Consider the following 24365-nt stretch of genomic DNA (forward strand, 5'->3'; position numbering starts at 1 on the left):
TAGTGTTGCCGTATCTTTGCACGCCAATACTTCTCGGACTAAACTTCATGGTCCACTTGAGGAGTGTAACCCTACAGTACGGTGGGCCACTCCCTTCACTGACAGTGGGAAAGCAGCAGCAGCCTCCAAATTGCCCAACGCGCCTGGCCTGTAGCCTCTCGACGCTGAAGATCACCACACCCTCCTTGTTCCAGAATCTCGTGCCAGGCTGCAAGCTCATCGCGACTAAAAGTAGGCGTTACAGTGCTGAGGATCGGATCTTCATTAGATCTGAGGTTCAGCGGCTCCTCAAAGAAAGGATCATACAACCCAGCGCTAGTCCATGGAGAGCGCAGGTCGTGGTGGTCAAGAGCGGGAACAAACCCCGGATGGTCATTGACTACAGTCAGACCATTAATCGATACACGCAGCTGGATGCGTATCCTCTCCCGCGCATATCTGATATGGTCAATCAGATTGCGCAGTACCGGGTGTTCTCCACCATAGACCTCAAGTCTGCCTACCACCAACTCCCCATTCGCTCAGAGGACCGACAATACACGGCTTTTGAGGCGGATGGTCGCTTGTATCACTTTCTCAGGGTTTCCTTTGGTGTCACCAATGGGGTCTTGGTCTTCCAGCGTGCTATGGACCGAATGGTGGACCAGAACGGGCTGCGGGCTACCTTCCCGTACCTGGATAATGTCACCATCTGCAGCCATGACCAGCAGGACCACGACACGAATCTCCTGAACATCCTACGCACTGCATCTCGCCTGAACTTGACCTACAACAGGGAGAAGTGTGTGTTTCGTACGCGCCGTTTAGCCATCCTCGGATACGTGGTGGAAAACGGGGTCATTGGCCCTGATCCAGACCGTATGCGCCCCCTTTCTGAACTTCCCTTGCCTGCTAGTGCAAAAGCACTGAGAAGATGCTTAGGCTTCTTCTCTTATTATGCGCAGCGGGTTCCCAATTACGCGGACAAAGCCCGTCCGTTCATTAAGTCCACGACTTTTCCCCTCAGGGGGCCTCTGATCACTGAACTGGCAGACCTAATGTGGGCAATTGCCACCTTTATTGAGTATGATTGAACCGTTCATCTGCCACTAGTAAAACCCACCTGATTTTCATCCCATTGATTTCCTAATGACAGGGCGGGGTCATACGAAGTGTACCAATCTCTTATTCAATCGCAATATCGTCTGCTAGAAACTCCGGTTGTCAGAGCTGGGTAAGGGTGAACTTCAAAGTTAAAGGGTCACTTTGCCTGAAACAGCCAACCTCAGGATGGTGAGGGGGGCAGGGTGAAAGGAGGAGGGAGTGAATTATATCCATTATGGTGAGAACTTATTCAAAGAATCCTTGGGCCCTGGATGAGACCATCAGGCCAAGACCTGCCGCAGACAAATTGCACCCCATTCGAGAGCAGCCTCTCCAACAAGTGCAGGAAGCTTGCTAGCTTCCTGCTAACAAAAATGTGGGCACAGTAAGAAGTCTCACAACACCAGGCTAAAGTCCAACAGGTTTATTTGGAATCGCAAGCTTTTGGAGCGCAGCTCCTTCGGAACCCAGTCCAACGCTGGCATCTCCACATCATGGCAACAAAAATGTGGATAATAGAGCAAGAATAATGTTTACTCAATGCTGGGTTTAGGCCAAAATTCCGCTGGAGAGAGTGATTGTAGCTGTTGTGTATACTTTTATGCAGTCTCATTTTAAAAGCCTCAGAGGGAGGATGTGAGAATAGGGCTCTATATTACGAAGAGAGACTCCGTTTGTTTTCATTGGTGTAAAAAAAGATTGACCAAGGTCATCTAGCTATTTAAAACTTTGAGAGGTGCGGATAATGCAAATGGAAACTGATTATTGGACTGTAAACAAAAAGCTAGAAATGTTAGTGCAGAATAAATGATCTTCAAATAGGTCAAGGGCTGAGAAGCTTGGCATATGAAGTGTCAGTACAGCCTCCTACTTAATGCAGCTCATATTGTATAACTTAACACCTTTAACAAGGTTGGATAATATCTATTAAGGAGCAGAATAAACAATAAGGCAGGAGTGATCAACTGCTCCACAGGTCATGGTAGATTCTGTGCTGCTTTAAGCATGAAGCAAGCAGGGAAAGTAGAACATGGAATAGAACATAGAACAGTACAGCACAGTACAGGCCCTTCGGCCCTCAACTTTGTGCTGAGCTTTGTCCGAAACCAAGATCAAGCTATCCCACTCCCTATCATTCTGGTGTGCTCCATGTGCCTATCTAATAACCGCTTGAAAGTTCCTAAAGTGTCCGACTCCACTATCACAGCAGGCAGTCCATTCCACACCCCAACCACTCTCTGAGTAAAGAACCTACCTCGGACATCCCTCCTATATCTCCCACCATGAACCTTATAGTTATGCCCCCTAGTAACAGCTACATTCACCCGAGGAAATAGTCTCTGAATGTCCACTCTATCTATCCCCCTCATCATCTTATAAACCTCTACTAAGTCGCCTCTCATCCTCCTCCGCTCTGAAGAGAAAAGCCCTAGCTCCCTGAACCTTTCCTCATAAGACCTACCCTCTAAACCAGGCAGCATCCTGGTAAATCTCCTCTGCACTCTCTCCAATGCTTCCACATCCTTCTTATAGTGAGGTGACCAGAACTGCACACAATATTCCAAATGTGGTCTCACCAAGGTCCTGTACAATTGCAGCATAACCCAATGGCTCTTAAACTCAAACCCCCTGTTAATAAACGCTAACACACTATAGGCCTTCTTCACGGCTCTATCCACTTGAGTGGCAACCTTCAGAGATCTGTGGATATGAACCCCAAGATCACTCTGTTCCTCCACATTCCTCAGAACCCTGCCGTTGACCCTGTAATTCACATTCAAGTTTGTCCTACCAAAATGAATCACCTCGCACTTATCAGGGTTAAACTCCATCTGCCATTTTTTCGGCCCAGCTCTGCATCCGATCAATGTCTCTTTGCAGCCTACAACAGCCCTCCACCTCATCCACTACTCCACCAATCTTGGTGTCATCAGCAAATTTACTGACCCACCCTTCAGTCCCCTCCTCCAAGTCATTGATAAAAATCACAAATAGCAGAGGATCCAGCACTGATCCTTGTGGTACACCGCTGGTAACTGGTCTCCAGTCTGAAAAATTTCCATCCACCACCACCCTCTGTCTTGTATGAGATAGCCAGTTACTTATCCAATCGGCCAAATTTCCCTCTATCCCACACCTCCTTACTTTCTTCATGAGCCTACCATGGGGAACCTTATCGAACGCCTTACTAAAATCCATGTATATAACATCAATGGCTCTACCGTAGACCAGGATGAAATAATTTATTTGGATAGGTAGTCTGAAATTTGGTCCAATCCCTTTATATGGAGGGCTCAGTGAGAAATGTTGCAGAACTTTCAGGAGATTGAATAGTTGTCCATGATACATAGAAACTAGAAGCAGGAGTAGGTTTTTCGGCCCTTCGAGCCTGCTCCGCCATTTATCTTGACCACGACTGATCCTTGAATTCAATATCCTGATTCCCCCCTCCTCCAATATCCCTTGATCCCTTTAGCCCCAAGAGATATATCACAACAGATACATCAGATAATGGCTCAGATTTTGTGGTCAGTGGCATTTGCTCACTTCCATGGCATGGTTCCCTCTTTTCCAGTGTTAGTTTGAATCTAATGCCACGTCAAGAGGACGTCCAGGCATCCAGCAACAGTGATGTTATCAAACAGAATAAGCAGCCAATCAGATCAACGTATTCTCACGGCCAGGAAACCAGGAAATAAAAATCACTGGATATTTCACTAATTCAAATTCTACAGAGAGGGAAGCAAATGATTGGGGCATGCATATGGGAGAAAGAGAGAAGTTGAAATGTCATTAATATACTTAAAGAAAATCCATTTAAAATGTGATTTTAAAAAAATAAATATGAAATAAAAACAGTTTTTCAGGGTCACCTAGGCTGTTTAGCAATAATTATGAACTTAGTACACCCACAATATACCAGTTGTACACCATTCAACAAAATGTAACTTTTTAAGGATTTTTACAGAAAGACTAATAAAAAAAAGACGAGTTTTTAGCTTTTGGTGATTATTAATTGATTGCTGTTTGGAGGGACTTTAACAATGCTCCTTATGAAGAAGTGTAGAATCACTGGCAGCAATGTCTAATTTGAGTGCTTAATTGTGCTTTTGCCAAATTTGTCAACCTGATACACTGCAGGAAAGGATGTCCCGAGGCATGGTACATCGGCGAGACCATGCAGACGCTATGACAACGGATGAACGGACACAACGCAACAATTTCCAGGCAGGAGTGTTCCCTTCCAGTCGGGGGACACTTCAGCAGTCAAGGGTATTCAGCCTCCAATCTTTGGGTGAGCATTCTCCAAGGCAGCCTTCAAGACACATGACAATGCAGAATCGCCGAGCAGAAACTGATAGCCAAGTTCCGCACGCATGGGGATGGCCTCAACTGAGATCTTGGGTTCATGTCACACTACATGTAACCTCCCCCCCCAATTTGGCCTGGGCTTGCAAAATCCTGCTAACTGTCCTGGCTTGAGACAATTCACACCTCTTCAACCTGTGATTATCCCTCTCTCGCACTGTCTGTACCTGTAAAGACTTGATTACCTGAAAAGACTTGCATTCCAACCATTATCTTGCAATTGTGGCTTTGTCTATATATGCCGTGTTTCTGAAACCTACCTCTCCACTCACCTGATGAAGGAGCTGCGCCCCAAAAGCTCGTGATTCCAAATAAACATGTTGGACTTTAACCTGGTGTTGTGAGACTTCTTACTGTGATCTTATTGAATGGTGGAGCAGGCTCGAGGGGCCAGATGGCCTCCTCCCACTCCTAGTTCTTATGTTCTTATGTTCTAAAACAACTGGCTTGGATCTCTTATTCAATTTTATTTTAAGATATAATCTGGCCAATCTTGTATTTCCTATCTGTTTGGTGGCAATTTTGTTTGCTCTTTGATTAAAATGATGTTTGAACCAATTAAGTTTGGCACAGACATTTCATACGTGGGAGATCCACTGAATATAACACTTGTAGATGTTTCGAATAATATACATAGATGTCCTGTCTGCAAGATCTTCACATCTTGTTGTCAACTTTTCCCATGATAAATTCCAGTATCCACATTTAATGTAGACTTGTCACGCTGTATTTAAAATCTCGCCAACATCTCGCCAAGGCCATCCCCACACCCCCACTTCTTGCCTTCAAACAACCGCACAACCTCAAACAGACCATTGTCCGCAGCAAACTACCCAGCCTTCAGGAGAACAGTGACCATGACACCACACAACCCTGCCACAGCAACCTCTGCAAGACGTGCCGGATCATCGACACAGATGCCATCATCTCACGTGAGAACACCATCCACCAGGTACACGGTACATACTCTTGCAACTCGGCCAACGTTGTCTACCTGATACGCTGCAAGAAAGGATGTCCCGAGGCATGGTACATTGGGGAAACTATGCAGACGCTGCGACAACGGATGAATGAACACCGCTCGACAATCACCAGGCAAGACTGTTCTCTTCCTGTTGGGGAGCACTTCAGCGGTCACGGGCATTCGGCCTCTGATATTCGGGTAAGCGTTCTCCAAGGCGGCCTTCGCGACACACGACGGCGCAGAGTCGCTGAGCAGAAACTGATAGCCAAGTTCCGCACACACGAGGACGGCCTCAACCGGGATATTAGGTTCATGTCCCACTATTTGTAACCCCCACAGAGTTTCACTGGCTGTCTTGTCTGGAGACAATACACATCTTTTTAGCCTGTCTTGATGCTCTCTCCACTCATGTTGTTTTGTTTCTTAAAGACTTGATTAGTTGTAAGTATTCGCATTCCAACCATTATTCATGTAAATTGAGTTTGTGTCTTTATATGCTCTGTTTGTGAACAGAATTCCCACTCACCTGAAGAAGGGGCTTGCAGCTCCGAAAGCTTGTGTGGCTTTTGCTACCAAATAAACCTGTTGGACTTTAACCTGGTGTTGTTAAACTTCTTACTGTGTTTAAAAGGTCTGCCAGTGGTGGGGCTGTAACTCCTGAGCCTGTGCTGCAGAGAAACCTACACGCTCCAACCAACTCTACCTTTCAAATTGTCTCATGTTTTACCACTTAATGATAAAAATAAAATTGAAGTATAAAAAAATTAATTTGGCATCTGTGACTTTTGAATGGGGACTGAATTACAAGTGCAAGCCATGGTCTAGTTATTCCCACTTCTTAAACCCATTTCACCTGAAGGTTGTACTTTCTTATTGCTGAAAATAAGAAACATATTTGTCAAAACTTATCGTCTTGCAGTTATCAGCAACTTCTCAAGAATATAAATCCAAGGGAGATAACAACTTTAACACGAGTGATATTCGCCATTAACAGGATGCTGCCATTGTGTCATCGACATTTTGCCTATCACGTTTATCAGTAATGTGATGTATGAATTTCAGTGTCAGTGTGATGCTCGGTATATAGGCCAAAGACTGGGGGATTGTATCAAACAGCGTGCCTCTTTCACTGATCGCAGCGGGCAAGGCACAGACCGTACTCAACCAGCCAAGCTTGCAAAATTAGCCCAGCACATCAGTGCAAAAGATAAGGCTGAAGCATTCACAACAATCTTCAGCCAAAGTGCTGAGTGGATGATCCATCACCGATGTCAGTTTTCAGCCAATTTGATTCACTCTACATGATATCAGGAAATGGCTGAAGACCCTGGATACTGCAAATGCCCTGATAATATTCCTGCAATAGTACTGAATGCTTGTGCTCCAGAACTTGCCACACCCCTAACGAAGCTGTTCCAGTACAGCTACAAAACTGACATTTACCTGGCAATGTGGAAAATTGCCTAGTATGTCCTTTACACAAAAAGCAGGATAAATCCAACCCAACCAATTACTGCCCAATCAGATCATTCCTGGTCATCATCAAAATAATGGAAGGGGTCATCAACAATGCCATCACTTACTCAGCAATAACCTGCTCAGTGATGCCCAGTTTGGGTTCTGCCAGGGTCACTCAGCTCCTGATCTCATTACAGGCTTGGTTCAAGCATGGACAAAAGAGCTGAATGCCCGAGGTGAAGTGAGAGTGACTGCCCTTGACAACAAGGCAGCATTTGACCAAGTGTGGCATCAAGGAGCCCTAGCAAATCTGGAGTCAATGGGAATCAGGGGGAAAACCCTCCACTGTTGGAGTCATACCTGGCACAAAGGAAGATGTTTGCGATTGTTGGAGGTCAATCATCTCATCACTGCAAGGGTTCCTCAGGGTAATGTCCTAGCCCCAACCATCTTCAGCCGCTCCATCAATGACCTTCCTTCCATCATAAGGTCAGATATGGGGATGTTTGCTGATGATTGCACCAATTTCAGCACCATTTGCGATTTCTCAGCTACTGAAGCAGTCCATGTCCAAATGCAGCAAGACCTGGACAATATCCAGACCTGGGCTGACAAGTGGCAAATAACATTTGCGCCACACAATGCCAGGCAATGACCGCTTCCAATAAGAAAGAATCTAATCATCATCCCTTGACATTCAATGGCATTATCATTGCTGAAGCCCCCACTATCAACATCCTGGGGTTACCATTGACCAGAAACTGAATTGGACTAGCCATATAAATACTGTGGCTACAAGAAGAGCAGGTCAAAGGCTAGGAATCCTGTGGCAAGTAACTCACCTCCTGACTCCCCAAATGCTGTCCATCATCTACAAGATGCAAGTCAGGAATGTTGATGGAAAACGCCCCACTTGTCTGGATGAATGCAGCTCCAACAAAGCTCCTCCAGAAGCTTGACACCATCCAGGACAATGCAGCCTGCATGATTGCTACCCCTTCCACAAACATTCAATCTCCCCACCACCAACAAACAGTGGCAGCTGTATGTACCATCTACCAGATGTACTGCAGGGACTCATCAAGGTTCCTTAGGCAACACATTCCAAATTCACAACCACTACCATCTAGAAGGACAAGGGCAGAAGATACCTGGGAACATCACCGCTTGGGGGTTCCCCTCCAAGTCAATCCCCATCCTGGCTTGAAAATGCATTGCCATTCCTTCATTGTCACTGGGTCAAAATTCTGGAATTCCCTTCCTAACAGCACTGTGCGTGTACATACTCCTCAGGGACTGCAGCAGTCCAAGAAAACAGCTCACCACCACCTTCAGAAGGGCAGCTAGGGATGGGCAATAAATGCTGGCATAGCCAGTGATGCCCACAACCCATAAATGAATTACAAAAAACAACATCCTACATTAGATGTGATTCCACGAATGGTCAACATTTACTGAATAATCCTCAGTGCGCTAATAATTACATTGACAACCAATTTAAGGTTGTCAGTTGGGCTCACAGTGTGGTGGATTTGCATGTACTGGATGCTATATATATTAACATGCAGAGCCCTGTGCTGACAGAATATGTACGCACATTCCACCTATTTCAGTGAAACAAAATAAGTGACAGCCATTTGCTAGTTCTTTCCACAAGTCAATGCCTTAACCAATCAGAGTCAAGCTGCCTGTCTTAAATTTTGGACAATGCCTGGCAGTTAACTGTCAGTCAATATCAACTGGTGCATTATCCATGGCAGCACCTCTACCAATCAGAGTCCATTTGCAACCAATCTTTCATCCAGTATAATCTTCTTGTTTCCTTTGAATTTGTATTCTTGCGGAATGTCCTGATGAGTGCAAGATGAAAAGCTTTGATAAGAATGTCTCTTTTTTTCTGTACTGCCAAACGACTAATTGTACTTACTCTTGCACCTCTATCTGTATTGCCAAGCGAGATTGACCAGTATCTATTGATCAGCGCACTTAGAGGACCAGATCTTCCAGAATTTCTTTCAGCACTTCATTTATGGATTTCTGAATCTTTGCCTCTTTTACTATGGTCCGTGACCACACAGGATATTACAATAAGATTTGCCAGCAGTAGCCATGCCATTGTTCAGAGTCAATATAAGTCAGTGGATCTGTCAAGATACTAAAACAAAGGATGGGTCTGTGAAGTTGGTCTTGAATGGTCTATGAAGTTGAAGATGTCATTCTCTGTCCCATCAGCATGCCAACCAACAAAGGGACAGTGTTTCCATAATAAAAGCAAAATACTGCAGATGCTGGAATCTGAAACAAAAAGAGAAAATGTTGGAAAGATTAAGCAGGTCTGGCAGCATCTGTGAAGAGAGAAACAGAGTTAACATTTCGAGTCCGTATCACTCTTCTTCAGAGTATTTCCAAAAGGAGTTCTTTAGCAGCTGAACTATTGTGATTTTATACCTGAAAATAAATTTGATATCTGGAAAGAAAGAATACTTGCATTTATTTAGCATTTCTGGAGTAGAAAATGGCGCTGGAGCAAGGCAACTTCTTGCGTGTTGTCCCCAGCATACCCTCTAAAATTCTATCTTTTATTCTCGTTCTATGCTTTTAAAATTGTAGACTAACTCTTATAAGCTCTTCAACAATGTTCTATTTCAATTTCTTACAGATTTGGAGATCTTTCTCTACACCCTAGCTATGACTGTAACACTATATTCTGCACCCTCTCCTTTCCTTCTCCCCTATGTACTCTATGAACGGCATGCTTTATCTGTATAGCGTGCAAGAAACAATATTTTTCACTGTATACTAATACATGTGACAATAATAGATAAAATTAAATTAAATCATGGCTGCATCTCATAGGCACTTTACAGCCAATGAAGTACTTTTGAAATGCAGTCAATGCTATAATGTAGGAACGGTGACAGTCAAATAGTGCACAGCAAACTCCCACACACAGCAATGTGATAATGACCAGCTAATCTGTTTCAGCGATGTTGATTCAAGGGTAAAAATTGATCGGGATTCCGGGGAGAACTTCTTTGAAATAACACCATGGGATATTTTGCATCGATCTGAGCTAGCAGACGGGGCCTTAGTTTAATGCATATGGAAGAAGAAGAAAGCATCTCTGATAATACAGTACCCCCTCAGTACTGCACCAGAGTGTCAGCCGAGATTTTTGTACTCAGGTCCTGCAGTGGGCCTTGAACCCAGAACCTGGTGATTCAGAGGCAAGAGTGCGACCAACTGAGCCACAGCTGATACTGTCATTTGTGTCATTTGTTTAAAACGATCAGATGTGGCAACAGGACTGTCCTACAAGTTTGTATCTTAAAACCAAGTCATCCGACAAGACAAAGTATAAAACAGGAAGGCGTCATTTGGTCTATCAATCCTAATCCCTCCAGGGACCATGTTCAATCTTTCCTGTGAAATCTATCCAGGCCCCACTCAATCTCCTAAAAGGGAAAACCAACCACAGCAAGATAAATCTCAAGTTAAGTTTTCTCCTCATTATTCAAAATAAGATGATTCAATACAACTTTGCAATCTGAATCCAGTTCAACAGCCAATAATATTGAACAGATATTAATCCAGGAACCATTCTACTTGTCTGGACGTATCACAGCTTGTATGGCCCCTGCTCTGTCCAAGGCCGCAAGAAACTACAAAGATTCGTGAACAAAGCCCAGTCACGCAAACCAGCCTCCCATCCATTGACTCTGTCTACACTTTCCGCTGCCTTGGAAAAGCAGCCAGCATAATCAAGGACCCCACGCACCCCACACATTCTCTCTTCCACCTTCTTCCATCTGGAAAAAGATACAAAAGTCTGAGGTCATGTACCAACCGACTCAAGAACATCTTCTTCCCTGCTGTCATTAGACTTTTGAATGGACCTACCTCGCACTAAGTTGATCTTTCTCTACACGCTAGCTATGACTGTAACACTACATTCTGCACGCTCTCCTTTCCTTCTCTATGAACGGTATGCTTTGTCAGTATAGCACAACAAACAATACTTTTCAGTGTATACTAATACATGTGACAATAATAAATCAAATCAAATCAATATTCAGGGAAAGGGAAGGAGGAATGAAGAAGAAGCGCCAGTCAGGCGTCTGTATGGTTTCTGCATCATTTGTGTTTGCAGATAATTAAAGCACTCCTTTAAGATTGTGTTTTTTATAATTAGAAATGGAAGTGAAAGCCTGGACCTTCAGGGCAGAACATATCATAAGGCTGATAAAAGTAGGAGAGATGCTGAGGTAAATTAGACCTGGTGTCTTGATGACACTCAGTCTGATATTTAAAAGCCTCTGATAGATTGTATGATGAAGGGACAACTGAGAGAGGTGAAGAGTTCAACAAACTGAAGATAAGTTAGAGTAGGAGACTTTTAAAAATTTCTTTCATGGGACGTGGGCGTCACTGGCTGGCCAGCATTTATTGCCATCCTAGTAGCCTAAGGGCTGTTGAGAGTCATCCACATTGCGGTGGCTCTGGAGTCAGACCAGGTAAGAATGTAGGCCAGACCAGGTAAGGATGGCAGATTTCCTTCCCTAAAGGACATTAGTGAACCAGATGGGTCTTTACAATTGACAATGGTTTCATGGTCATCAGTAGATTCTTAATTATTTTATTTGTTATATATTTTGTTCAATTCAAATTCCACCATCTGCCGTAGCAGGATTCGAACCTGGGTCCCCAGAACTTTAGCTAAGTCTCTGATGTGCAGGTTAGGTTGATTGGCCAAGCTAAAAAAATTGCCCTTAGTGTCCTGGGATGCGTAGGTTAAAGGGATTAGTGGGTAAATATGTAGGTATATGGGGGTAGGGCCTGGGTGGGATTGTGGTCGGTGCAGACTCGATGGGCCGAATGGCCTCTTTCTGCGCTGTAGGGTTTCTAAGATTTCTAAGATTTCTAAGATTAATAGTCTAGTGATAATACCACCAGGCCATCACATCCCCACGACTACAAAATGAGCCTTGATTTCAGTACTACAACAACTTGCATTTATCTAGCACACTTTTAAACGAGTTTTTAAAAAACTCAAGACAAAACAATGATAACCGGAGCTAAAGAAAGGAGACATTTGGATGGGCGAGGAAATGCTTGGCTTAACGAGACAAGTTTTAAAGGGCTTTTTAAAATTCATTCATGGGATCTGGACACCGCAGGCTGGGCCAACATTTATTGCCCATCCCTGAGGGTATTTAAGAATCAACCACATTGCTGTGGATCTGGAGTCACATAGAGACCAGACCAGATAAGGACGACAGATTTCCTTCCCTAAAGGGCATTAGTGAACCAGATGGGGTTTTTTTTTAACAACAATCGACAATGATTTTGTGATCGTCAGTAGACTTTTAATTCCAAGATTTTTAAATTTAATTCAAATTTCACCATCTGCTATAGTGGGGTCCCCAGTGCATTACCGGGGTCTCTGAATTACCAGCCCAGGGACAATACCACTATGCCACTGCCCTCACCTCCCGCCCTCTACTGCCCCTACCTCCCTTCCCACAAATAGAGAAACAACAAATAGAGAAGGGTTTGTCAGGCGGGGGATTTAGAGCTTAAAGAGAGAGATCAAATGGGCAAACGCCACAGCAGTTTGATCAACAAGGGAATGTGACAGACTGGAGACGAGAGAACATCTTGTCGGACTTCTTGTTGGTCAAACTTTTAAATGAACACATTTATACTTTATGAGGCCAACTTACCCCTCAGTTCAAAGTCCCATTAATTTTGCTACCTGCATGGCTCCGTACAGCTATTACTGGATTGCAGAGTTTTATTGTCCAGCACGTGGGTGAATGGCTGACGTTTTGTTCCAGCTGACATCAGATCGGCGGCAGAGTGAGTGAGAGAGAGAGAGAGAGAGAGAAATCCCATGGAAATGGGGGGTGGGGTGGGGGCGAGCAATCCGAGCCGGCAACCCTGAGCAGCACTTTGGCTTTAGGTTTCATTTCCCCACCCTCCCCCCTTCAGTGGATCCTCTTGGAAGGAGTGCGAGGTGCTTAAAATCCTCAGGTCTGACATTATGTGAGTTGCTGAAGTTTGAACCAACACCAAACCAAAGGGGGAAAGTTTGGTTTGAAACTGATCAGAGGAAACTGACCAGCACGAAATTGACTTGTGAAACTGACCTCCCGCAGGTACATTGAGGAGGTGCGAGGCTGTGGATTACCAGAAGCCGCTTGTTATTGAGGGGGGGGGGGGGGGGGCTTTCTCAGTCTGATTCTCCCGCGAGTTGAGTTTTATTTTGCTTGTACGTTTTATTTTTGTGGGAATTCCCTGATGTGTTGAAGTCCTGGGAAGCAGGCGATCTCTTTACATGGATGTGTCGGGGAGGAGTCGCTAACTGATAGAGAAATGGAAGTGGTTGACGAGACTGAAGCTTTGCAACGCTTTTTTGAAGGTAAAAAAAAATAGCGGCGGGGGGGTGATTATTTTCCCCTTCAGGTTATTTTTTAATAATTCTAAGAGATTCTGATCGGTTAATGTTTTCATGTCAAAAATGACTGAACTCTCCTGAAAAACGAGAAGACAAAAGTAAAGGATTGAAAGCTCCGGGGTCGGATTGGTGCTGTTTTTGTGTTGGGAGTCTGGACTGTTTTTGTCTCTGGGTTTTCAAACGGATCAAAAGTCTACTGATGACCAAGCAATTTGTTTTGGAGCTTAAATACTTATTTGAATTAATTGCTTCTACTTTCCGCAAAAGTGAAACTAAATTTGATCGACAATAATTTTTAAAATATTTAAAACGCAAAGTATAAAAATCAACGTGATAAATTCTAGTAAAAATATCAGATTCGGATTGGCATTTTAAAAACACTGCTTTTATACATGTTCTATAAAGCTTACGAAATGTATCAGTTGAACCCCAGACACTTGTTTGATATGAATCGAGGTTTGTATTTTATTTGGCAATAAAGTTGGGATATTTATTGGGGAAAATACTTCCCAAATTTCCCTAAACTTTCTGGATTTCGTTGACTTATCAGACACAAGCCGATGTTAAATCTTGCTTCCGCAGTAATTTGCTTTTATCCAGTGTTAAATCATGCTTCCAAGTTGCCTCCGTTAACTAGCTTGTCCCAGTGTTTCTTATTTTGTTTTTTGTTTTTATCGTGATGGTGAGATTTACTCAAGTTATGGCTGGATTTAAGTTGGAGATTTCCACACGTATTTAGCTGAAGCTGCTTGCGGAGAATGTGATCTGGGATTGTAGACCTAGCTGGTACAGAGCAAGCATATGACTCCGATTTTGACCCACTCTCTCGCACACACGCACTAATCCCCCTTCTAACTCCCTGCAACTCTCGGGGATAAACCGCATTGATCGAGGGAGTTTGGGGCTTGAAACAGTAAAGCAGACCTGGTGGAGAGAGATCTTTGTATTGCACCTAAAGTGACAGTGGTTGAAACGAGAGAGAGGACATCGCAGACAGGTGATTAGCACAATCTATTTCCTTTCTTTCAACTGGTAGCGTCAGATCAATTTAAGTTAAATTCAATTAATGGAATTGTCAGAAATATTTTTCTGCTAAACGGCTTTTAAACAGGGAGAGGAGTCCTCACCAAGTCACCTGTATTGAAAAGCTTGTTTTTTTTTTATTACAAAAAGGTTCCTAATTGTTAGAACTCATTTCAGAGAGACACGTTCAGTCGTGTCCAGGTTGCAGACTAGATCACCAAGTGTATCCTTTCTCAGCAGACAGCGCACAACCAGGAGAAGGGCAGGAATACTCTAGAAAACCTGAGACAATCTGCCTCCTGCAGCAGAGATGCTTTGGGATGGTATGCTATAACTGTGGGGAGCTGCAGTGACTGATATCTCCTTCATTGATCTCTTTGGGACACTTGTTATGTGAACTCCTCTAGGAGTCAGTGTCAGGGAGACCAGCAGGGTAAAAATGTGGGGATAGGGCCAGGTGGGATTGTTGTTGGAGCAGGCTCAATGGGCCGAATGGCCTGCTTCTGCATTGTAGTGATTCTATGATTTCTATGAACTGTTCTTGGGGGTAGCCGGGGGGGTGGGGGGGGGGGGGGTGCGGAAGAGTCAATCTTTTTTCCTTATGGAAAAGCCAAACTGGCTGCCTAATACCAACAGGACAGAACAAAGTCAGAGTAATCGCCCGGAGGAATTAATGATGAGGTGACAGCAAGTTTTGACTTTTGAAAGTTTGGAAGGAAAGGAGGATGTGAGGAGCAATGAGTTAGGGTAACAAATGGCCACAGAAATCTTCATTTGCTCAAAGTGAAGATGCTGGAGGTGGGAGAGGCATGTGGAAATGGACCTTTGGAGGCGAGAGGGTGACTAAGAGAAACGCACTGACTTGTAGTGGTGTCAGCGAGAGGCAAGGAAAGATGTAACAAAGTGACAGAGAGCTTGGGGAATAAAGGTGAGACAGGTTTCCCCTGGTAACGGAGCAGGATCCGAGTCTTGGTCTGGCTCTGCACTGTCTAAAAATATCCTGGAAACACATTCAATTGCACAGCTCCAGAAGAAATTTCCTCTATCTCAGGGCTGTGTGTGTGTGTGTGTGTGTGTGTGTGGGGGGGGGGGGGGGGGAGCAGAGGGGCTGTTTAAGCAGCCCTTTCAAAGGCTAGGCATTGTTCTAATGGGTCAAGTGGCCATCTTCTGTGGTCAACGGTTCAGTGAACGGAGTTGAGATCATTGAGATCTTCCTTAGGATATTCTCCTGGCCGGCACTCGGACTTAGGCAGCCAGAGACCTAGGTTTCTGATGAGGTGGGGTTAAGGCTTCAGGATCTATCACATGGAAATATGTTTGCAATCTGTGAAATCCTCACAGTGGGACTAAAATACTAGTGAGTGACAACAATTAACTTTGCAGGGAAGTGTCTACCAAATCAGGACTGTGTCCTAAAGAGGCAGATGTCCAGGATGAGGTATATTTGGTTACAGATCTGTCGCCAGTGCTGGGCTCAGTTGGAATGGTTTGAGGTGATGCATTAAGAATATCAGACACAAAAGTATATTGGACAACATTAAAGCACTGGTGATTATTTCTCCCTAAAGCCAGAGACCACAGTCAAATAGCTGGAAATATACTAACAGCCAGAACAGGAATATACAAATTCATGTTTTGGATAGAGACCCTTTATCAGCACTAAAATTGAATTCATTTAGAAAGGAGATTTGATTTTAAAATGAAACTGAAATAGATTCCCCATTAGTTTATTCTTGTTTAAACTCCTGTGGTGAAATATTAACACATATTTCTTTTTCCAGATGGATTTTCAATGTTTCTCGCTTTTAGATTCCCAGCAGTTAGATTTTTTCTTTATCACGAAAAGTTGACAGAGAGTAGATTCTGAAACTCAACCAATTTTTAAATGTATTATTATTCATCTAGGATTGATTGAAATCTGTTACTCAATATTCAAATTTCACACTGAGGATTTCTCATTACACTCAGTGTTAACTGGCCTTTGTGACCCGGGGCAGAGTCAGATCCACCGGGGCATCTACATGGAAGTGAGTGTGTGGTTTGTGAGTCACCAGCCCTCCGACTCCCAGCCGCACTCCCCCCAGAATCAGGCAGCAGACGCCCAGCTTTGAGATAGGAGGTTAACCTGTGTTCTGGAGTTCATGTAGTTGTTAGAGTTGCTGAACACTTACTTGAAGAGGACCAAGCAGCTGTCCTGGTGAAGTAGCAAACATCCCTCCATCACCAAAATCCCTCCATCGCCAGCATCCCTCCATCTCCAACATCCCTCCATCACCAGCATCCCTCCATCACCAGCATCCCTCCATCACCAACATCCCTCCATCACCAACATCCCTCCATCACCAACATCCCTCCATCATCAACATCCCTCCATCACCAACATCCCTCCATCACCAGCATCCCTCCATCACCAACATCCCTCCATCACCAGCACCCCTCCATCGCCAACATCCCTCCATCACCAGCATCCCTCCATCGACAGTATCCCTCCATCTCCAACATCCCTCCATCACCCGCATCCCTCCATCGCCAGTATCCCTCCATCGCCAACATCCCTCCATCACCAGCATCCCTCCATCACCAGCATCCCTCCATCACCAGCATCCCTCCATCACCAACATCCCTCCATCACCAACATCCCTCCATCACCAACATCCCTCCATCATCAACATCCCTCCATCACCAACATCCCTCCATCACCAGCATCCCTCCATCACCAACATCCCTCCATCACCAGCACCCCTCCATCGCCAACATCCCTCCATCACCAGCATCCCTCCATCGACAGTATCCCTCCATCTCCAACATCCCTCCATCACCCGCATCCCTCCATCGCCAGTATCCCTCCATCGCCAGTATCCCTCCATCGCCAGTATCCCTCCATTGCCAATGTCTCTCCATCATTAACATCTGCATGGACGGATGAACTAGCCAATCATCTGATAAGTGTGGAGGATAATGACTGCTGTATTTGCCTCTCTTCTTCGTGTCTCGACACTTTAAATGTAGTTGATTGCCTGCCTTGAAATATTTCCCTGAGCTATGTAAATGCAAATATTTCTGTGGAGTCACTGCACCAAGTTTAGTATGACTCCAGGGCCTTCTAATGCTACAGTTAAAGTGCTCAGGAGATCTATTAATCAGTCTGGAGACTTTTAAAACTTAATTTAGAATTAGTCTGTGTTGGTTGATAAAGAGCTTATTTTCTTAACAATTAAGTTTTTTTTTCCATGTCATTTCTAACATTAACGAATTAACTGATGGGGAATAGGACTACACACATTCATGACTGATCATGAGCAGAGCTACTTTCGCACTATGCATACTTTGCTGTATAATTTTAATCTTCACTCTGTATAATATACTCTACAGTTACCTGTCGCAAACATTGCTATTTCCTTTTTGTCGCAGTTTCTCAGTAAAATATTAATAATCTCTCAGAAAAAACATAGCTGATGGGATCTGCAAATTGTTAATAATTAGTATCAGATTTATCAAGCAAGTAGCCCCCAATGATTACTACAAAAAAACATGTTTTTTCTAACTGGGCAATTTGTTGGGAAAATACTGATGATTGTAAGTCCAGGAGTGTTATTTCATATTCTGTCCACTGATACTCACTCTGCGCAATGGTATTCACTCTGACTATCTACAGGGATTCATTCTGTTGGGATTTACTGTGTTCTTTTTTGGGATTGGGGAGCATCTTAAGGGTTACAACTAAAAAATGACTAGATTCCTTCAGACCTTTTCTCTACCTTCTTCCTCTGCTTTAGTCTATCTTTTTCTTTCTATTTATTCTCCATTTTCTTTTTAATTTTTACCTCATCCTTTTCATCTTCATTTTAAAAAAACCATAGAGTCCCTTCTATGCAGAACGAGTTCATTCAGCCCATCGAGTCTGCACTGACTCTCCAACAGAACATCCCACCCAGGCCCTATCCCCTTAACCCCATGTAATTACCCAGCTAATCCTCCTATCTTTGGACACTAAGGGACAATTTAGCATGGCCAATCCACCTAACCCACACATGTTTGAACTGTGGGAGAAAACTGGAGCAGCCGGAGGAAACCCACGCAAACACTGGGATAACGCGCAAACTCCACACAGGGAGTCACCTCAGGCCTGAATTGAACCCAGATCGCTGGCACTGTGAGGCAGCAGTGCTAACCACTGCACCACTGTGGCATAATATTGACTTTTAATGCTTCTATTTTGTTCTTTGTCACATTTTTCTTGTTCTATATGACCTCAACATATCCTTCTCATGCATACTCTGTCATTCCCTTTTTCTCCATTTCTCATGCTCTCTCTCTAACTCACTCTCTTTCACACACCGTCTCACATATCCATTGTCACATTTTTCCTCTCATATTTTTGATTATATTCCCTTTTGCACATCTCTTAATTTCCCCAGTTAATATTTGCAGCTTCTTATCAACATTATTCAGTTGGATTGTCTGACTGCCTGTCGCGACAGAAACTGCTGGAAATACCCAGGAAATCAGCTACCTGTAAGGAGGGACGTTATCTTTTAGCATTCTGTATTTCTTCATCTGCTGTCTGATCTGCTGGTGTACTTCTGATATTTTCTGTTATACTTTTGGATTTTCAGCATTGCAGTGTTTTGTTAATTATCTGTACAAACAGCTGATTAGAAGTTAATTACTGCAATCTCAGGAACTGTATTAATCATTATCCATTCCAATACTACGCTGAAATAATATTTTTAACTCCCATGCCTAATGATTCAAGTGGGGCACTGCATTAAGGGAGTCTCACCATCCGAGTCCCATCTCTTTTGATAAAGTGTGCATTCTCATTCAGGTCACATATAAAGTGGGATATCCATGATCAAGACTGCATTTTAAAGAAGAGCCCTCCTAAAGTTAACTCACTATTAGGACCTCTGTTTAAAGAGGGACTCTTACTATTAGGACCCCTCCCAATGTTGGACTGACCATCAGGCCTCCCTTTTAACGACAGAAGCCGATGTGGGGGAGTCTTATCTATAAGTGAGTCACATGAAAAAAGATGGTTTGGTAGAACTTTTCTAATGTTTGGGAAAGCAGAAACAAGGCCAAGCCTCATTCATACCAAGATGTGGCACAATGATTAGCACTGCTGCCTCACAGCGCCAGGAACCCGGGTTCAATTCCCAGCTTGGGTCACTGCCTGTGCGGAGTCTGCACGTTCTCCCCATGTCTGCATGGGTTTCCTCCAGGTGCTCCGGTTTCCTCCCACAGTCCAAAAGATGTACTGGTTAGGTGAATTGGCCATGCTAAATTCTCCCTCAGTGTACCCGAACAGGCACCGGAGTGTGGCGACAAGGGGATTTTCACAGTAACCTCATTGCAGTGTTAATGTAAGCCTCCATGTGACACTGATAAATGAACTTTAAAAAAAGATGGCTCAGTGATGGGTGGCTGCAGTTCAGCCCTCTTCATTTACATCCTGCTCTGTTACTTAAATAAACAGAGAAAGATTTCCCAAAAGCAAGAAGCTGAGATCCTCAAAAACCATTCATCCTAGGGCATTCTATCAATCTCTAGTTTTCAAATACTCCATTCTTCCTCTTGGTGCATTGCTGACAAGCTGGAGGGTGCAGCATCATTCTAGTGAAACTGTCTGAAGCTGACTCAGAGGAATGGATTAAACCGTACAGTGTTTATTGTGTCTCTTTGTTCTTTTTTGAGTCATAAAACCTGAAGAGCTGAGGCTTGACACCTGCTTTGACCTGAGGTACCTAACCTCAACCAGAGCAGCATTTAGGTCACTACCATTGGCCTCAGCAACCCCCGGGTTAATGAGGGAAAATCTAACCAGCGATTCCCATTAAAAAGTTCATCTACAGCTGCTGGATGGGGACAGGATCAGGATCAGTTTTGGTGCACCCCTCAAAGTTGAATAGCCAATCAACATTCCACAGGTGGACTTGCACTGGCAGAGAGCCTGGCAGCATCTAGTAAAGTTTATTTATTAGTCACAAGTAAGGCTTACATTAACACTGCAATGAAGTTACTGCGAAATTCCCCTAGTCGCCATAGTCTGGCGCCTGTTTGGATCAATGCACCTCACCAGCAAGTCTTTCAGAATGTGAGAGGAAACCGGAGCACCCAAAGGAAACCCACAGACACAGGGACAATGTGCAAACTCCACACAGGCAGTGACCCAAGCCGGGAATTGAACCCAGGTCCCTGGAGCTGTGAAGCAGCAGTGCTAACCACTGTGCTACCATGCCGCCCATGCTGCCTGCCATCCAACCCCTGTAGAATGCTAACTCGCTGGGTCTTAAAACACACCTGAGGAATGGTCACTTTAGGCAAGGTACTGAAGGATGCTGATGACTATTGAACTGTGTGGCAGTAAGAACCAGTGCCTATAGGAGTGGGGAAAACTGAAATATAACCACTACTTTATGTGAGGTATTGCAGGGGTGACTGCAAATAATGTTATCATGGGAGATTATCATCTGTTGATGTAGAAATGTATTGTAGGTTCTGAAGCGTAAAACTTGTCAGTTAAATAAAAATATTTTTGTTTCTCTTCTCTGTGCCTTTAGATTCTTCCCCCCTTCCCTCACTGTGTATTATCCCTGACTGTCATAGCAGCTTGATTGTCTGCTCCAAGGCTGCTGCGATGTTGCTCACACTAGATGTATGAAGGGTATCTGGCTGAACCTCAAACTGAAAATATTACCCAGGGGTACAATAGGAGTAGTTATGCCAATATATCAGGTTGGGTCAATATTCTGCAAATCAAGGTGAGGATGATTTCCCAAAGCCAAGGAACTTCCAGTTCTAGTAATATATAGACCAGTTGAATAGAGTAATATCTAGACCAGTTGAGCAGAGCAATATATGGACCAGTTGAGCAGAGTGATATATAGACTAGTTGAACAGAGCAATATCTCAATCAGTTGAGCAGAGCACAGACTCCATGGGTGGGATGGGAAGTGGGTGCATGGAATTGGAAGGAGACACATTGCTGAGAGCTTTGGGGCTAACTCCCGGGGGTTAGATTTAGAGCAGTATTGGCAGAAAAATGAACAGCAGGTTTGCAACTTGCCTATCACCCACGGATCGTATTCTCTCCCTAGATGTTTCCTGATTGCTAATCTCCAAATGATCTGTCAGAAACTCATAGCATAGGGAAAGGTGTGGTTGTACCCTGCTACTCAGTGGCATGTTGCATTGCTGCCCATCTGAGAGGGTCAATCTGGTTTCTTAGGGCAGTCCTTGGTCTAGTTGGAATATAGAACTGGATAAACCAAGAAGGTCCCATATTCAGTTCTGTTCCCAGCTCAATTGGACCAAGGGAGGAAATTCCTGTTCCGGATCGTTAGCTAGCAAACTTTGCTGCAAGACCTCCATAAATGGGCAGCAGGCAAGAGCAGGAATACTGCTGTCCATAATAACGCTGTCTGGACTCCTACATGAAGAACTGGCATTAAAAAAAGTTACCAGAGAGCTGCCAACACCCGAGGAGCTGTATCTCTGGGAGAGGCAGCGGTTTCAGGTGGCAGAAACTGGAAGAGAAGTAAAAGAAAGTGATGAAAATTGATACATTTGCTCATGATCTAATTCTCACTTGTACACAGACCAAGAGGTAGCGCACTCCAGAATGGCTTATGCAGACGGTCCCTTCAGACATTACAATACAGGTCAGCATTACATATATACCTTAACACTTTCTGACATCCTGTACAATGATTGTTCCATTGAAATTAAAAACGGAATCTGCTGGAAATGTACACCAGGCCCCTCAGCATCTGTCCTTTACTAGTTCAGATGCTGACTGACCTGCTGTGTATTTCTACTGTTTGCAGTTTTTCTATCTGTCACTAATGTTTTGCTTTGCCCTGTATGTTTGTTGGTCGGTGTTAAGTAGCTTGTACACCTTTCAGGGGCTGCACTTGTTGCATGGAATCTTTGAAGACAGGACAGCCCCATGAAATTCGTCAATGTATGTTAGAATGTTTTATGCTGACTTTAGGCGGAGTTTTTGAATTTTGTGGGCTCCTTCTCCTCTGCACCCCCCTTCCTCCTCCCCTGACTTCAAGGAGCTTCACTGCAACACATGCAGTCTTTGAAAAGCATGCAGCTATACTGGGTCATAGCAGATATTTGAAAAAGCTCCTCACTGGGACCTTTTGCGCAATGGTGCCAGTGTGAGGCTCCATTCGATAATAGCACCAGTTCAGCTCCTGCAATAGTACAGTGGTTAAAAACACAGCCTACTGTAGAACAGAGCCATATTGATCAGAAGATCGCGCATCTTATGTTGAGTCAATCAAAGTTACAGGCATTAAATTCATTGCCCTCAGTTCAGAGATTTATAGTAGGACAAGGTGATAGATGTAAACAGGGTGCTTAGTGCTCAAGAAGAACAAGAGAGAAAAGTCAGAGGAGCAGTCGATATGTTACGGGTCTGGCAGGACTGATACTTCGAGGAAAAGCACGGGCTGGATGTGATAAGGAGGAAGAGATCACCTTTGAGGTTATCAAGGGAGACAGTTGCAGAATTCTGGTATAAACACAATGGGCTAAATGGCCTCCTCCTGTGCTATAACCATTCTATGATTCTATGGATATATTCTATCCCATCACTACACTGTCTCAATCAAATAAATATTTTGTTTTATTAATTTTTCTTTCCTTTGTATCTCCCTCTTCATTGATTGCACTATTCAGAGGGCAGTTGGACATACACTATAATAGCGTGTGTTTACTCTGTCAGGTGCTTCCCTCTCTCTCTTGCTATCTATATCAATTTGTCTATCTATTCTTTATCTATCTCAATCTCTCTATATCTATCTATCTATATCGCTCTCTGTATCTTTCTCCCACTCCCTTTAATTTTTGTTCTTCTCAAAAATAACTCAAACATTCTTCATGTTATACTGTTTCTGTGCACCATGCACAACAACTGTCTCTCCACAGGAGTTAAAAAGTACTGAAGACTCACTCACCGAGGCAATGTTTGATTTTTCAAATGACACAGAATGCTAGAGATCTGGGCGGAGATGAATGTGTACTGTAAAGATACAGTGTAAAAACAAAATTAGAAGAAATATTAAGAGTGCATTATTTTAGAGCAGTTTTCTCTCATTTGAGACCCATGGGTAACCATGAATGGTATTTTTACTTGTATCCTGTGGCCTCCCAGCACAAAGGAAAGGTAACAGTTACAAAGCATCACCAGGGACCCGGGTTCGATTCCCGGCTTGGGTCACTGTTTGTGTGGAGTTTGCACGTTCTCCCCGTGTCAGCGTGGGTTCCTCTGGGTGCTCCGGTTTCCTCCCATAGTCTGAAAGACGTGCTGGTTAGGTGCATTGACCCGAACAGGCATCAGAGTGTGGCGACTAGAGGAACTTCATGGTAACTTCATTGCAGTGTTAATGTAAGCCTTACCTGTGACTAATAAATAAACTTTTACTTTATTATTTTTTTTACAATGTGAAGCAAGCTGTGCAAGGCCTACTGCTGTCTAATATTTGATCAGATCCAAGAAATTCATGATCCTTTGAGAATTATTAGACTTTGAGGTGAGCCATTATCAATATGATATGGATTTCCTCAAGTGGGTGGATGTGGGTAGAGTGGGATTTGGGCAATTTTATCTATCCTTAGTTGCTCTGAGAAGGTGGTGGTGGGCCTTCTCCTCAAACTATTCCAGACCTTGAGGTGAAAGTGCTCCCTTGATGGTGTCAAGTAGGAAATCCCAAGATTTTGACTCAATGACTATGAAGACACTGGATATCCAGGTCAGCATGGTGTGTGACTTGTTGGAGTGGGGTTGTGAGGGGTTGGGGGGGTTGGTTACAGTGTGTGGCTGGGTGAACATAGAACTGATCATGTTCATGTGACCTTGCTGCTCTTGTCCTTCTTGATGGTTGAGGACATTGCTGAAGGAAGTCCTGTTAAAATAAACTTGGTGAGTTGCTGCAATGTATCCCGCAGATAGTACATACTTGAGCCACATTGCACTGATGTTAGAAGGCGGTGGAT

General features: G+C 43.9%; 1 protein-coding gene across 3 annotated transcripts in view; it reads left to right on the forward strand.

Annotated features, from left to right (window-relative positions):
- The first annotated feature begins 12638 nt into the window (after positions 1-12638).
- The window catches only part of myrf (myelin regulatory factor), a 243668-nt gene continuing 231941 nt past the window's right edge, over positions 12639-24365 (forward strand). For 2 of the 3 annotated variants that reach the window (XM_078221257.1, XM_078221258.1), the window contains exons 1-2: positions 12675-13295; positions 21956-22018. In XM_078221257.1, coding sequence (XP_078077383.1) covers positions 13250-13295; positions 21956-22018 — 109 coding nt within the window. In that variant the 5' untranslated portion in view covers positions 12675-13249. Of the gene's footprint in view, positions 13296-21955; positions 22019-24365 lie in introns of all 3 variants that reach the window. The other variant, XM_078221259.1, reaches the window with a different exon arrangement.

This window comes from Mustelus asterias, chromosome 9, assembly GCF_964213995.1.
Source record: "Mustelus asterias chromosome 9, sMusAst1.hap1.1, whole genome shotgun sequence".
Taxonomy (NCBI): Eukaryota; Metazoa; Chordata; class Chondrichthyes; order Carcharhiniformes; family Triakidae; genus Mustelus; species Mustelus asterias.